The sequence below is a fragment of the Equus asinus genome, chromosome X (genome assembly GCF_041296235.1).
Source record: "Equus asinus isolate D_3611 breed Donkey chromosome X, EquAss-T2T_v2, whole genome shotgun sequence".
Classification (NCBI taxonomy): domain Eukaryota; kingdom Metazoa; phylum Chordata; class Mammalia; order Perissodactyla; family Equidae; genus Equus; species Equus asinus.
Window position 1 is genome coordinate 96,307,127 of NC_091820.1, and position 11,336 is coordinate 96,318,462.

Sequence of the window (11,336 nt, forward strand, 5' to 3'; positions counted from 1 at the left end):
AGGAAACAGGGAATATGTTTTTGGAAACTAGAGGAAAGGGTCAACTTGTTATAAAGTGGTAGAAAGCTTAGCTCAGTTGTGTCCGATATTTGTGTAGAAAGCAGAACTTGTAAGGGATGAACTTGATAATTTATTTGAGGAGGATTCCAAGTAAAACTGCTGAAGGTGTGGCTTGATTTCTTCTTGCTGCTTTTAGTAAAAAGACAAGAGGAAAGACATAATTTGAGGAAAGAACTGTTAGACATAAAGGAACCAGACTTCATAATTTGGGAAATTTTCAGCCTATTCAGATTACAAAAGATGCTAAAATCAAGAGATACAGTATGCCCTAAAGGGAAAGCCAAGGGTGTGGCTGGACACCCTTTTGCTAGAGCTTCGGGAGGATGAAAAGATCAGAATATTCACTCACACAGAGGGCTCTTTGAGGAGATTAAACATGTGACTCATGGATCCCCTCGAGCATCTCAGCAGAATCCAGGAATAGAGATAGGATTATCCAGGAAAGATCTGTGAAAGATCCTCCAGTCAAATGGGGTCCTTGACTCATACACAGTAGACTCACAAGCATTTCGAGAATGTTCTATCAGCAGGAACACTGCCAACTTCAAGTGAATGAGACAGAGAGAAAATCAAATAAAAGGCGGCTGTGGGACTCCTAAAATTCTACAGGTAGGACACAGGCTGATAAAAGTACTCAGCCGCAAACATTCACCATCCTCCAAGAAAAATGGAGGGTGACTCTGCGGACAGAGTCTTGGGTGTAAAGGGTGGAGCCTCAGGTGCAGAGGGCAAAACCTCCAGCCACAGAGGATTATTCCCAGGCCTTGAAGCCTAATGGAATTTGCCTGGTTGGATTTCAAGATTACTTGGAGCTGAAACTCTTTTCTTCATTTTCTCCCATTTGCAGTGGGAATGTCAGTAACTATTATCCTTTGCTTATTCCACCACTGCAATTTGGGAGGAACTAATTTTTTTCTAGTCCACAGGTCTACTTATGGAGAGAAATTCTGCCCCAGGGAGGATCCTACCCGGTTTCTTGCAGACCTGATAAAATGATTTACAGATGAGATTTTGGGCTTGAATTGATATGCCACGTGTTGAGATTTGGGGACTATTGAGACGGGGTGAGTGTATTTTGCGTGTAGGATGGATATAAATCCTTGGGGGTCAGAAGGCAGACTATAGTAAGCTGACAAATGGCCTCCAAGGATATTCATGTCCTGGTCCCTGGAACCTGTGAATGTAATCTTACTTGGCAAAAAGGACTTTGCAGATGGGATTAGGTTAAGGGTCTTGAGAAGGGGAGATTATCCTGGTGGGCAGTAAATGAAATAATAAGTGTTCTTATTAAGAGGAAGGGAGAGGGAGATTTCACGCAGAAGAAAAAGGCAACACAATGACTGAAGCAAGAAGCTATGCTGCTGGTTTGGAGGATGGAGGAGCCAAGGAATACAAGAATGCAGCACTCGAAGTAGAAAAGGCAAGTCAACCAATTTTCCCCTAGAGCTGCCAGAGGGAGGGTGGCCCTGCCAATACCTTTGTTTTGACCCAGTAAAGGTGATTTTGAACTTGACTTCCAGGACTACAAGAGAATAAAAGCAGGTTGTTTTAAGCCACCAAGTTTGAGGCCATTTGTTACAGCAGCCATAAGAAAACAACAGAGGTATCTTTAGAGATCATCTAGTCCAGTGGTTTTCAAACAATCCTCAAAACTACTTGTTCCAGCTCTGCTTTAACCGAAGCTGTTCAGTTTTTATCTCACTCATGGCCTTATGGAAATATTTCATTTTTAAAAAAAATGACTGGACAGGATTAAACAGTAAAATCACTGATTTATTCCAATACACAATTTTACAGATGAAAAATAAAATCCCAGAAAAGTGAAAAGATTTTCCCTTACTCAGCCAGAGAAGACAAACAGAAAACAGGTTTAACTCCCAATTAGAGCTTCTTGTGCCACAGTGCACTAACACTGGAGATAAACTGTGGAGGAATAAATGAAATCATATAGAGAGAGAGATTAAAAGAGTGCCTGGCACACATGTGCTCATAAACATTATCTATTATTATAATACGTCCTTGCGTTTGCATAGAATATCTTTGGAAGGATACACAAAAATCTGGCAACACTGCTTTCCTCTGGGTAGGGAAATGAGACATAGGGGTAGGGAAGAAACTGACTTTTCACCATATATCTTTTTTAATCATGTGCATGTACTACCAATTTATATATATTCTTTTTTTCCCCCTAAACGGTGAGCAGGACTGAATGGAGCTGCTTTTCCTTGTTTAGGATTAAGATTCCTATCTGATGCGGGGTCGGTGAGCCGAGGAGTCGAAAGAAAGATTTCTTGGACTCTCAAGATCTGGCAGTAGTGCTCTTTTATTTAGAGAATAGAATAGCATGGGGACAGGACCCACGGGCAGTCAGAGCTCCTGCTGCCGCTGCTGCTGCTGCCCCCGCTGGCATGGGGACAGGACCCATGGGCAGGCAGAGCTGCTGCGTGGGGACAGGACCCACGGGCAGTCAGAGCTCCTGCTGCTGCCCCGAGTTGAGGGTTAGGGCTAATTTTATAAGGCATGGGTATGTGAATCATTTCTTTACAAGACAAAGGAAAGAACATGAAAAAAAGTTAAAATGGTATCAGTGCAGGTGGGGTCTGGTCGTTGGGTGATCCCATGACTTTTAGACAAGAATCAAATCAGATTAAGTAAAGGTCAGAAGCCACCACCCTAAGTCAGTTACATGAGCTTGCCAGACAGCAACCAACTTAAGTTCTTGCCTTCCCCATTAAGAGTTTCTAGGGATCAGGTCATCTCTCTTCTTCTTCCTGGTACAGAGAGGGAGGCACCTTTTACAGATATTTACCTTACAAATGTAAATGTGTCCCAACAAGGGCAAGTTCCATTCCCCAGAGCCTCCTTCCCTGTCCCTGTTATCAAAAGCAATCAGCCCCAAACAGTCCCGATGCCAAAGAGACACATCCTGGGGTAGCCAATTTCAGGTCCCTACAAGGTCATCCCCCCTTCCTTCACAAATGCAAATGTCTCTCAAAAGGGCAAGCAAAATTCCAGTCCTCGGAGCCTGCTTCTCATCTGCAGTTTTAAAAGTAACCAGCCTAAAAATCCTCATCATAAACCGTTTTAAAATTAAGCAGCCTAAAAATCCTCATCACTATCGTCTCTATGTGGAGATAGAGAGCCAACTCAGAATCTCGAAGAAATCAATCATGCCAAACTTCAATTATAAAGTAGAAAGTAAATTTTCATTTCGTCCAATGTCTGTATCCACCACCTGCTCAGTCATCTCCACAGGGGTTCCTTCAGAGCACATTTTTCTATAAGATAATCAGGCTTCCAAAATTAAGATTAAAAAAAAAATTGTGTTAATATTGGCAATCAGATTAGAAAATTCAACTAGACAAATTTCGCTGCCTGTTTATTCAATACACCACATTCACCAGCCTTGGTCTCTTTCCTGAAACTATCTAAATCACAAGATTAAAACCCTTGAATGATCCATTCCCCAGTTTCTCTGTGTACCCTACATCCGGCCAAAGTAAAAGTATCACTCTATTCACCTAGCTGTGTCAACCACCTGGGATCCACCCTCTAAAGAAATTGTCCTGGGACAAAGGAAACTCAAATCCGATCTGTTACTCTTCTTGGGTTAAGTAAATTATACTTAGCTCTTCTCATCCCCTGAAATGGTGAGGACATTTTTTTTTCACCCAGTTATAATATTCCTTAAGTAAATTTCTCTTTTCTCCTGTCCATTCCAAACAAGTTCAAATCCAAACTGACATTTTCCCTAATTTCTTAGGTTGCGGTTGGTCTATTGCAGTTGGCTTGAGAAGGAGTGGAAGAATCTCTACAGTCTCAGAAAACAAGCCCAGGTTCTCGTGTACCCAGAATATCTGTCATTCGTGATGCCGACAGAGCTGAAAATCATAATCTGGCAGTTAGAATTCCAGACTGCAAGTGGGAAGAAGTATGGTGGCTGCCCCACCCTTGAACACCTACATAACTTCTGTCAAGAATCACGGGATGCTCTAAACCTAGAAATATGAAAACAGAGAATCGTTCAGCTATAGAACAGGACCAAGGATGAACTTGACATGAGTCGGCCACTGACCTAACGGCTCGGATTTGGTGTCACTATCAGGGACTCCAACCCTGACCCCCAAGATCACTTGAGAGGGAGAGGGAAAACAATCCCATGGAGGCTGAGAACTGTTCTCAACTCAGTGCTTGTTAGCAGACAATGTGGACTTTCATCCGGTCCCCAGTTTTCATACTGTTTATGCCACACACCAGAAAAGGAGATGGGGGCTCTTACTACTGCTGCATCCTCCAAAATTACGGAAAGATTTGGTACAGGAAGTTGGATTCTGTGTCTTCTCTTGATCTATAACTCATTGAATTTCTGACTTCCAGAAGCCCTCATGCTCACACTCTGGGTAACACTACAAAGTTTTTATAGGCCTCACGGAAATGATTTTCCATTGGGGAAAATAATGCTAGCACTTGATGCCTGCCCAAGCCAGAATACTGAAGAATGATCAGCCAGGGAAGTGAAAACTGAGGGCTCACGGGCTTCACAGCTAGTTAAGGATAATGCCACAGAAGCTGGATTCAGTTGCAGCACAGAAGGAACTGAGGTTTGCTTGCAGCTCAGAAGTTTATTAACGAAGGGGATTGGGCCAGTTGGTGTTTACATGCTTGAACGCTGAAGCCATGTGTTCTGGCTGTAGTTAGGAAGAGGACTGGTTGCTCTGCTGGCCATAGGTGACGTCATCCCAGGAACAGGCTGGGCCCTCTCTCTTGGGTCCTTGTTGCCACAGCTGGGGTCCAGCATTATCAGAGACATTCCACTTCTGTTTCTCCTGCCTGAGCCGGAGGGATGATATTTTTTAGGATTTCAGCATAGTAGGGGCTAAATACCTGCTGATTGTGACGCATCAGATTGACAAACTTCCAGCCCAGGTCTGCCAACTCCCCCTTGATGAGAATAAGGCCTCCAGGGAAGTCTAGCAGAGATTCCTGCATGCCACGGACCAAACAGCATTTGAGAAACAAACGGATCCGCTGATCTGTGAGCAAGCAAAAACAATGAAAAGAGGAAGATCAAAGAGGTTTCAGGAGAAATTCACATTGCCCTTTGCACTCTCTGCTCATCAAAGTTTAAGTTAACTGAGATACTCACTGACCAACCCACTCATTTGGGTAAATCGTATAAATGAGATTTGTTCCTTGTGTTTTGGAAGAGCGAATGCTGTCAAGCTCCCAAAGACAGTGCACGATCAAAAGATGTTGAGCTAGCAAATTTCTGGCTGTTCATAAGATTACGTGGCTCCAAGTGAGCTCCTGGTGTGCATCTGACCTAACAAGAGGATCCTAGACACTGTACCTGAAATTCCAAGGGCACACATTGCAGCCAGTATGCCAAGTTCAGGCCCACACACCCAAATCTGACCATGTTAAGATGCAAAAGTTAGAAGCAAGCTGGCCAAGTTCACTGCTTCCCCTCCAGCATGGAACATGTTCTACAGTCTAAGACAGCATCAGTTCCTTGGAGAGGAGTAGGGGCCTGCGTGGTAACTTAAAGCATGGCATAGAGACAGGGTTTCCCAACATAGGTCTTGGACTACAAGTAGAGAATGATCAGGGGTGACTCAGTAGGGTTGGTGGGACAGTATCTCACACCTGCAAGTTATATATCCTAGCTGCAGATCCACCTTAAAACCATACATTCACTCTTCAAACTGGAAGAAATCTACTTCAACCCTGCACGCTATAGATAAGGAAACTAAAGCCAAAACATTTTCCCAATGGTCCTGCTTTTCCATTTTTAAATGGTTCTGTAACTGACTTTCAGGGTTGAGGCTACCTGCGCACCCTCCAAATTCTTGCCATCCCTCCCCACCACCATCATGAGACTCTTACCAACGATGGTACGAACACGGTTCTCCTTCTTGGCGATGTTCTGGAGTTGGCCTGTAAGAGATGCTGTGTTTTTGCTGCTCAGGGCAGAGAGACCCATGCTTTTGAGGCCTTGTTGGATTTCCAGAGACACTTGTTCACTCACACTCAGCATAGCCTCTTCAGGCCTGGAAATGAAGGACAGAAAGCAAAGTGGCCCTGGCAGAAGGGCAAAGCCAGAGAGCCCCGGAGCAGAAGCCAGATCCACTCAAAGGCGAATTTCAGCTCCCCACCAGGATTAAACAACAGGACCCAGTGTGTAGGTGAAATACCTTCATAGCTACCCTCAAGGTTCCAGCTAATTCGTGCATACAGTACTATATTCTGCTTCAAAGAACACAAGACAAACTGGACAAGGGTTCAGCTCCATCCTTGGACCCATTCAGTACTCTTTAGTCCCAGAAATTTGATCTAAATATTGTTTTAAGATTTCCTTGGGTATTTTCCATGGCTTTTTTTCCTACCTTGCCAATTAAATTGAAAATACATTGAGACTTGGACTTCTAAATCCTCTTTTTACTTTGGTTGTGGTGCCCTGCATACAGCGAATGATCAATCGGTTACCGACCAACAGATCACTTTCCAGTTATACATACACAAATCAGTCACCCATTCAAGTACATAAGGACCCATTCTTAGCAAACATAATGAATCGTTTGTAGCAAACTAGCCACACTCTGCTCTTTGGAAAGAAGTTTTATTTTTTCTATCCCAAGCCTCAATAGAACTTATCACAAGACATCAGCAATCTTTGCAGATCGTTCCCAAAGTCCTTTGTGTGGTTTGTGATGAAGTAGAAGCCATACTACATTACCTGCTTGTGTGCCAAAGACCACATACTAGTTTCAACTTTAAGAAAGATCTATGAAGCTTACCTGGAGTTAAATTCCTCTGTCAGGGCCTTGGTTATGCATTTCAGTTTATCCACAAATTCAGGTGAGTTGAATAAAACATTACCAGAGAAACTTCTGGCCACTAGCAAGACTGAGGTCAGGATGGTTAACTGGCGCAACTGGGACTCCATCTCCTGCAGCCGGATTCTGTCCATCAGCAAAGTCTGGTGAAGCACAGAAGAGCAGGTTGCCAGGAGAAAAGGGTTCTAGTGAAGTTGTTGAAAACAAAACCAAAAGGCAATGCTCTAACACACATTCCTACCTCAGGGAATTCTTCATTGTCAGAATCCGAGAGAAGAAGGTTCAGGTAACCCTGGTATAGCACCATTGTGGGACTGGGGAGCTCCGAGTTGTCAGCTGCCCAATTTGGAAGTGCACAGGCCATAGTGGAGGAGCCGGGAGAGTCAGGAGAACTCGAAGATGGTGGAGTGATGTCTGCTGCTGCTTTGGTTAGCCATTTTGTGGTGCATTCAAGGAGATCTATGACATAGAAGGGAACATGTGAGTATCTTCAAACTCCAAGACTCCAAGAGGAAGGCTTTAAGATACTCTCTAGGTCAATAAAGAAGTGATTTTCTAGGTCTTTCTGTCTTAGAGAAACGCTCCTTCTCCCTATCCCTTACCCAAGGAAGAAATTTTCTAAGCAGAAAATACAAAATACTCTATCACTGTAAGAAGGCAGATCCAAGGTCAAATCTTCCCTCTCCTGCCTTTAAATTTTAAACCTACTGGGCTGCCTGTCGAGGAGCTCCTGGAATTTAGCTCGTTCATACTGGACGGAATGTTCCTTCAGGTAAGGTCGAAGACTCCGGATGGTATAGTTTACCATGTCCATTTTCATCAGGCCCAGAACATGGAAGATACCCCTGTCATAGAGAGAAATCAAATATTTACACTATGAAAGGAAATCTGGTGCAGAGGGGTGGAAGCCAAGCGAGGAGTCCTAAAATTGTTGACTTTAGAGTGAAAAGGGGCCTTAAAAACAACAACCCTACTTCGATTTACAAATAAAGACACAGTAGCCAGGGACCCAAGGCCACAGAGTGAGCTGCTGGCAAAGCTACGGACAGAGACATCTTCTGCCTTTTTAGTTACCAGTCCAGAGCTCTTTCCACCGTAGCCACTCTGTCTTCTCAGCAAAAAGGGTAGTCAGTGGAAGGAAAAATGACCAAAGTCCCAACAACTATCTGTAGGTAGTTGGAATGATGGTGATTGAATTTCTAAATCATTGGGCATATCACTTTACCTTTCTGGGTCTTGGTTCTTCTAACTGGGAAACAGAGATAATCCTCATTCATGTCCCCTCACAGGGTTTGAGTTAGGACACGTAGGAGAACATCTGGAAAAGGGCTGTTTGGAATCTCTAGAAGAAAGAATTACTGTGCTCTAATGTCTTAACAGCATTTCTTAATAGGGGTCCAAATGACCTAAAGATCATCAGACAGGCCCTGAGAGACTGTCCTCAGAAAATAAAAGCCACTAGTCCAGGGAGGAAGAAAAGAGGTATTAGTCAGTTTTTCAGCACAGAAGAGCTAGACAAGGCAGGGGCTCTAACACAGTATCTGGCCCCGAGTTTTTTGGCACCATGTCTAAGGCAGATTTCAGGGACAGTACATTTAGTTTCTCACCTCAGTAACTGCACAGGATCTGTTATGCTCTTTAGTTTGCGCACTGCTTCATCTCGGGCTGGTGCACATAGCAGGGCCATCAAATTAAGAATGTAGTTAGAGAGATGAGGGACATCCAGGGCCCCATGTTCTGCTTCCTGCTTGAGGAGATCCATGTCCAGAGCTTCTTCCACCTCATTTCTTAGGCGGTTCTGGCGTGGTAATAGCAGTGATAGCAAGATCTTCCCAGAAAAGAAAATCAATAGAGCCAAGCTGTTTAGAACCTCAAACATTCCCCAATAAACAACCCTCTTAAGACAAAGGTATCCCAGCCTGTGTCTTTCTGGGGGTCCAGAAACTAGGTCTCTAAATTTCTTACAGAGAATATTTATTATCTCTCTCGGTTTAGGGGCCAAATATAATTCAAGGCTTCATTGGAATCAGTAATAACAGTAGTGCCGTATTATTTTCTGAGCAGAATGAGATAAAGGTATGAATAAAAACAAGAGTGTGATAAAGGAAGTGGAGGATATAAAAACATAAAATTAAAACAATATATAAAATATAAAAGACACCACCACAAGGTGATGAGACAAGCTTAATAAGGGATAAGGACATCTTTAGACTTTTACTTCAAAGGGAAATGATGAAATAGGAAAAGCAACCATTAAGGGTCACTTAAAACAGCCTTTTGACTCGAAAGTATAAGTTCCTTGTGGGCAAGGGCTCTCTTATGCATCTATGTGCTTCTGAAACACATGAAACATAGTGAGGATTCAGTGAAAATATTTAATTGAATGATAAACCATGTTGTTATAACAAGATCCCAACTTTCAAGCTTCTTCTCATACAAATAAAACGGAAGCTTCTCCATATTATCTATTTAAGGAGTGGGCCATGTTCAGAAAGGAAGTATGCTACTTAGGATATTGGTAGCCATCAAGAACCCAAAGGTCTGAGATGCCCAGAAACACCATCTACAAACGGGAGGTTGGTTACTCACCTCCTTAACTTCTTTTAGAAGTTTAAGAGCACACGTGAAGTCAGGGGGAGTACTCAATAGCTGCTCTTTCAGATGGTCCCAAAAAGCTTTGTACACTGTGTCCACGAACCTGCCTTCCAGACTATAAGAAGGTTAAATGAGCAAATTGCTCTTTACCATGAGAACTGATATAGGATCATAATCTCCTAAATCCCAAACAGCATTTAAGATCATCAAAGACCATTAGATTGACAAGCCAGGAGCTGTGTTTAAACATGAGCAGAGTTGAATAAACTGAGTTTAGTCTCGGATACGAAGGCATTGGCCAAATCTTCTCAGAAGGGTACCTCATGGTTCCAGAAAAGCTCTCCTCCTGCAGTAGGAAGAACCATGAACTAGGGGTTTAGCCCCTGAGTCCTAGCCTTGGTTCTGCACCCTACCTAAACGTGTGCCTTTAGTCCATAGACTTAGACTTTTGAACTAGGTGATCTTTTCCCTTCAGTCTTGAAATCCAGGAAAGGATTTTTCTTTTTGGTAACGTGCACCCATCTTAAAAGTTTTACATGGACCATAAACTCAGCAAGCTGAAACTGAATTCATAATCTTCCCCTTTTAAACTTGTTCCTTGTTCTTGCAAACCAGAAAGCTTAGCCCTTTTCCTCTTAAAAAATACAACAGTGAAGGGTGATGTCAGCATCATGGTGGAGTGAGCTTTCCTGGGACTCTCTCCCCTCTAACATATAACAAAAAGGAGCAGCCACATTCCAACAGGAAATATCGTAATAGCACAGGAATCCTCAGAGAGTCACAGCAGCCAAACGACAGAGGGCAGAGAGGCTGGAATCCCCCTCGGAGGAGCTGGAATGGGGTAAGAGAGAACTTTTCTCCCTCCTCTAAAGACTGGGATTGCTGCCGCGGGAGGATCCATGAGGGAAGGAGTGGGGGATGGGTTGTGTGACCGTAGGATCACCCAGGACTCCCTAGCGCCCTTGCAGCCTAGAGGGAAGCCCTCTATTGGGCAAAAGCCTTCATGTGGGGTGACCTCATCAAGCCAGGAAGCCAGGAGACCAGACCAGACAGGGTGAGCTGATCCAGAAACCGGGCACTGCCTGCTAGAGAAAATGGCCCCCTCCCCTCACCCACGCTGTACCACGCCATCTCACCTGAAGGGAGGGGGGGCTCAAAATATACGACTCTCGACCCCCACCCAGTGGCGATAGGCTGTAATGGCAACCACATAATATCACAATGGGAAAAACACGTAGCTCCAGCATCAAGCGGTTCATCAAAACTCCAGACCAGAGAGAAAACAAATACACAGAATTCTGTCCTGAAGACTCAGAAATGAGTAAACTAAACGACAATGAATTCAGAAGAGCTATCGTCAAAAAACTCAATGAGGTAAAAGTGAATACAGAGAAACAATTCAATGAGTTCAGGAGCTACTTCACAAAAGAGATTGAAACTGTAAAGAAGAATCAATCAGAAATACTAGAGATGAAAGACAAAACAGAAGCGATAAAACAAGATACAGATTCGCTGAATGCTGATGTGGACGCCATAGAGGAGCAAGTCAGCACCATCGAAGACAGACATCTTGAATTGCTCCAGACAGAGGAGGAGAGAGAACTGAGACTGAAAAGAAATGAAGAAAGTCTCTGAGAAATATCTGACTCAATGAGGAAATGCAACATAAGAATTACAGGTATTCCCAGAAGGTGAAGAGAAGAAAATGGAGCAGAAAGCATGCTCAAAGAAATAATAGCAGAGAACTTCCCAAATCTAGGGAATCAGAGAGAAATATGTGTGGAGGAAGCTTTCAGCCCTCCTAGATTTATCAATGTAAAAAGACTTACTGCCAGGCATATAGTA

General features: G+C 43.5%; 1 protein-coding gene across 1 annotated transcript; it reads right to left on the reverse strand.

Annotated features, from left to right (window-relative positions):
* Positions 1 to 3,996: 3,996 nt before the first annotated feature.
* On the reverse strand, positions 3,997 to 9,616 carry LOC106823104 (T-complex protein 11-like X-linked protein 2). The gene is made up of 7 exons (XM_070502665.1): positions 9,486 to 9,616; positions 8,504 to 8,724; positions 7,605 to 7,741; positions 7,138 to 7,355; positions 6,858 to 7,039; positions 5,947 to 6,110; positions 3,997 to 5,093 (listed from the first exon to the last, which is right to left on the reverse strand). Exons 2-7 carry the CDS (start codon positions 8,656 to 8,658, stop codon positions 4,861 to 4,863), a joined length of 1,089 nt encoding a protein of 362 aa, XP_070358766.1. The 5' UTR covers positions 8,659 to 8,724; positions 9,486 to 9,616; the 3' UTR covers positions 3,997 to 4,860.
* Between the last annotated feature and the right edge of the window lie 1,720 nt (positions 9,617 to 11,336).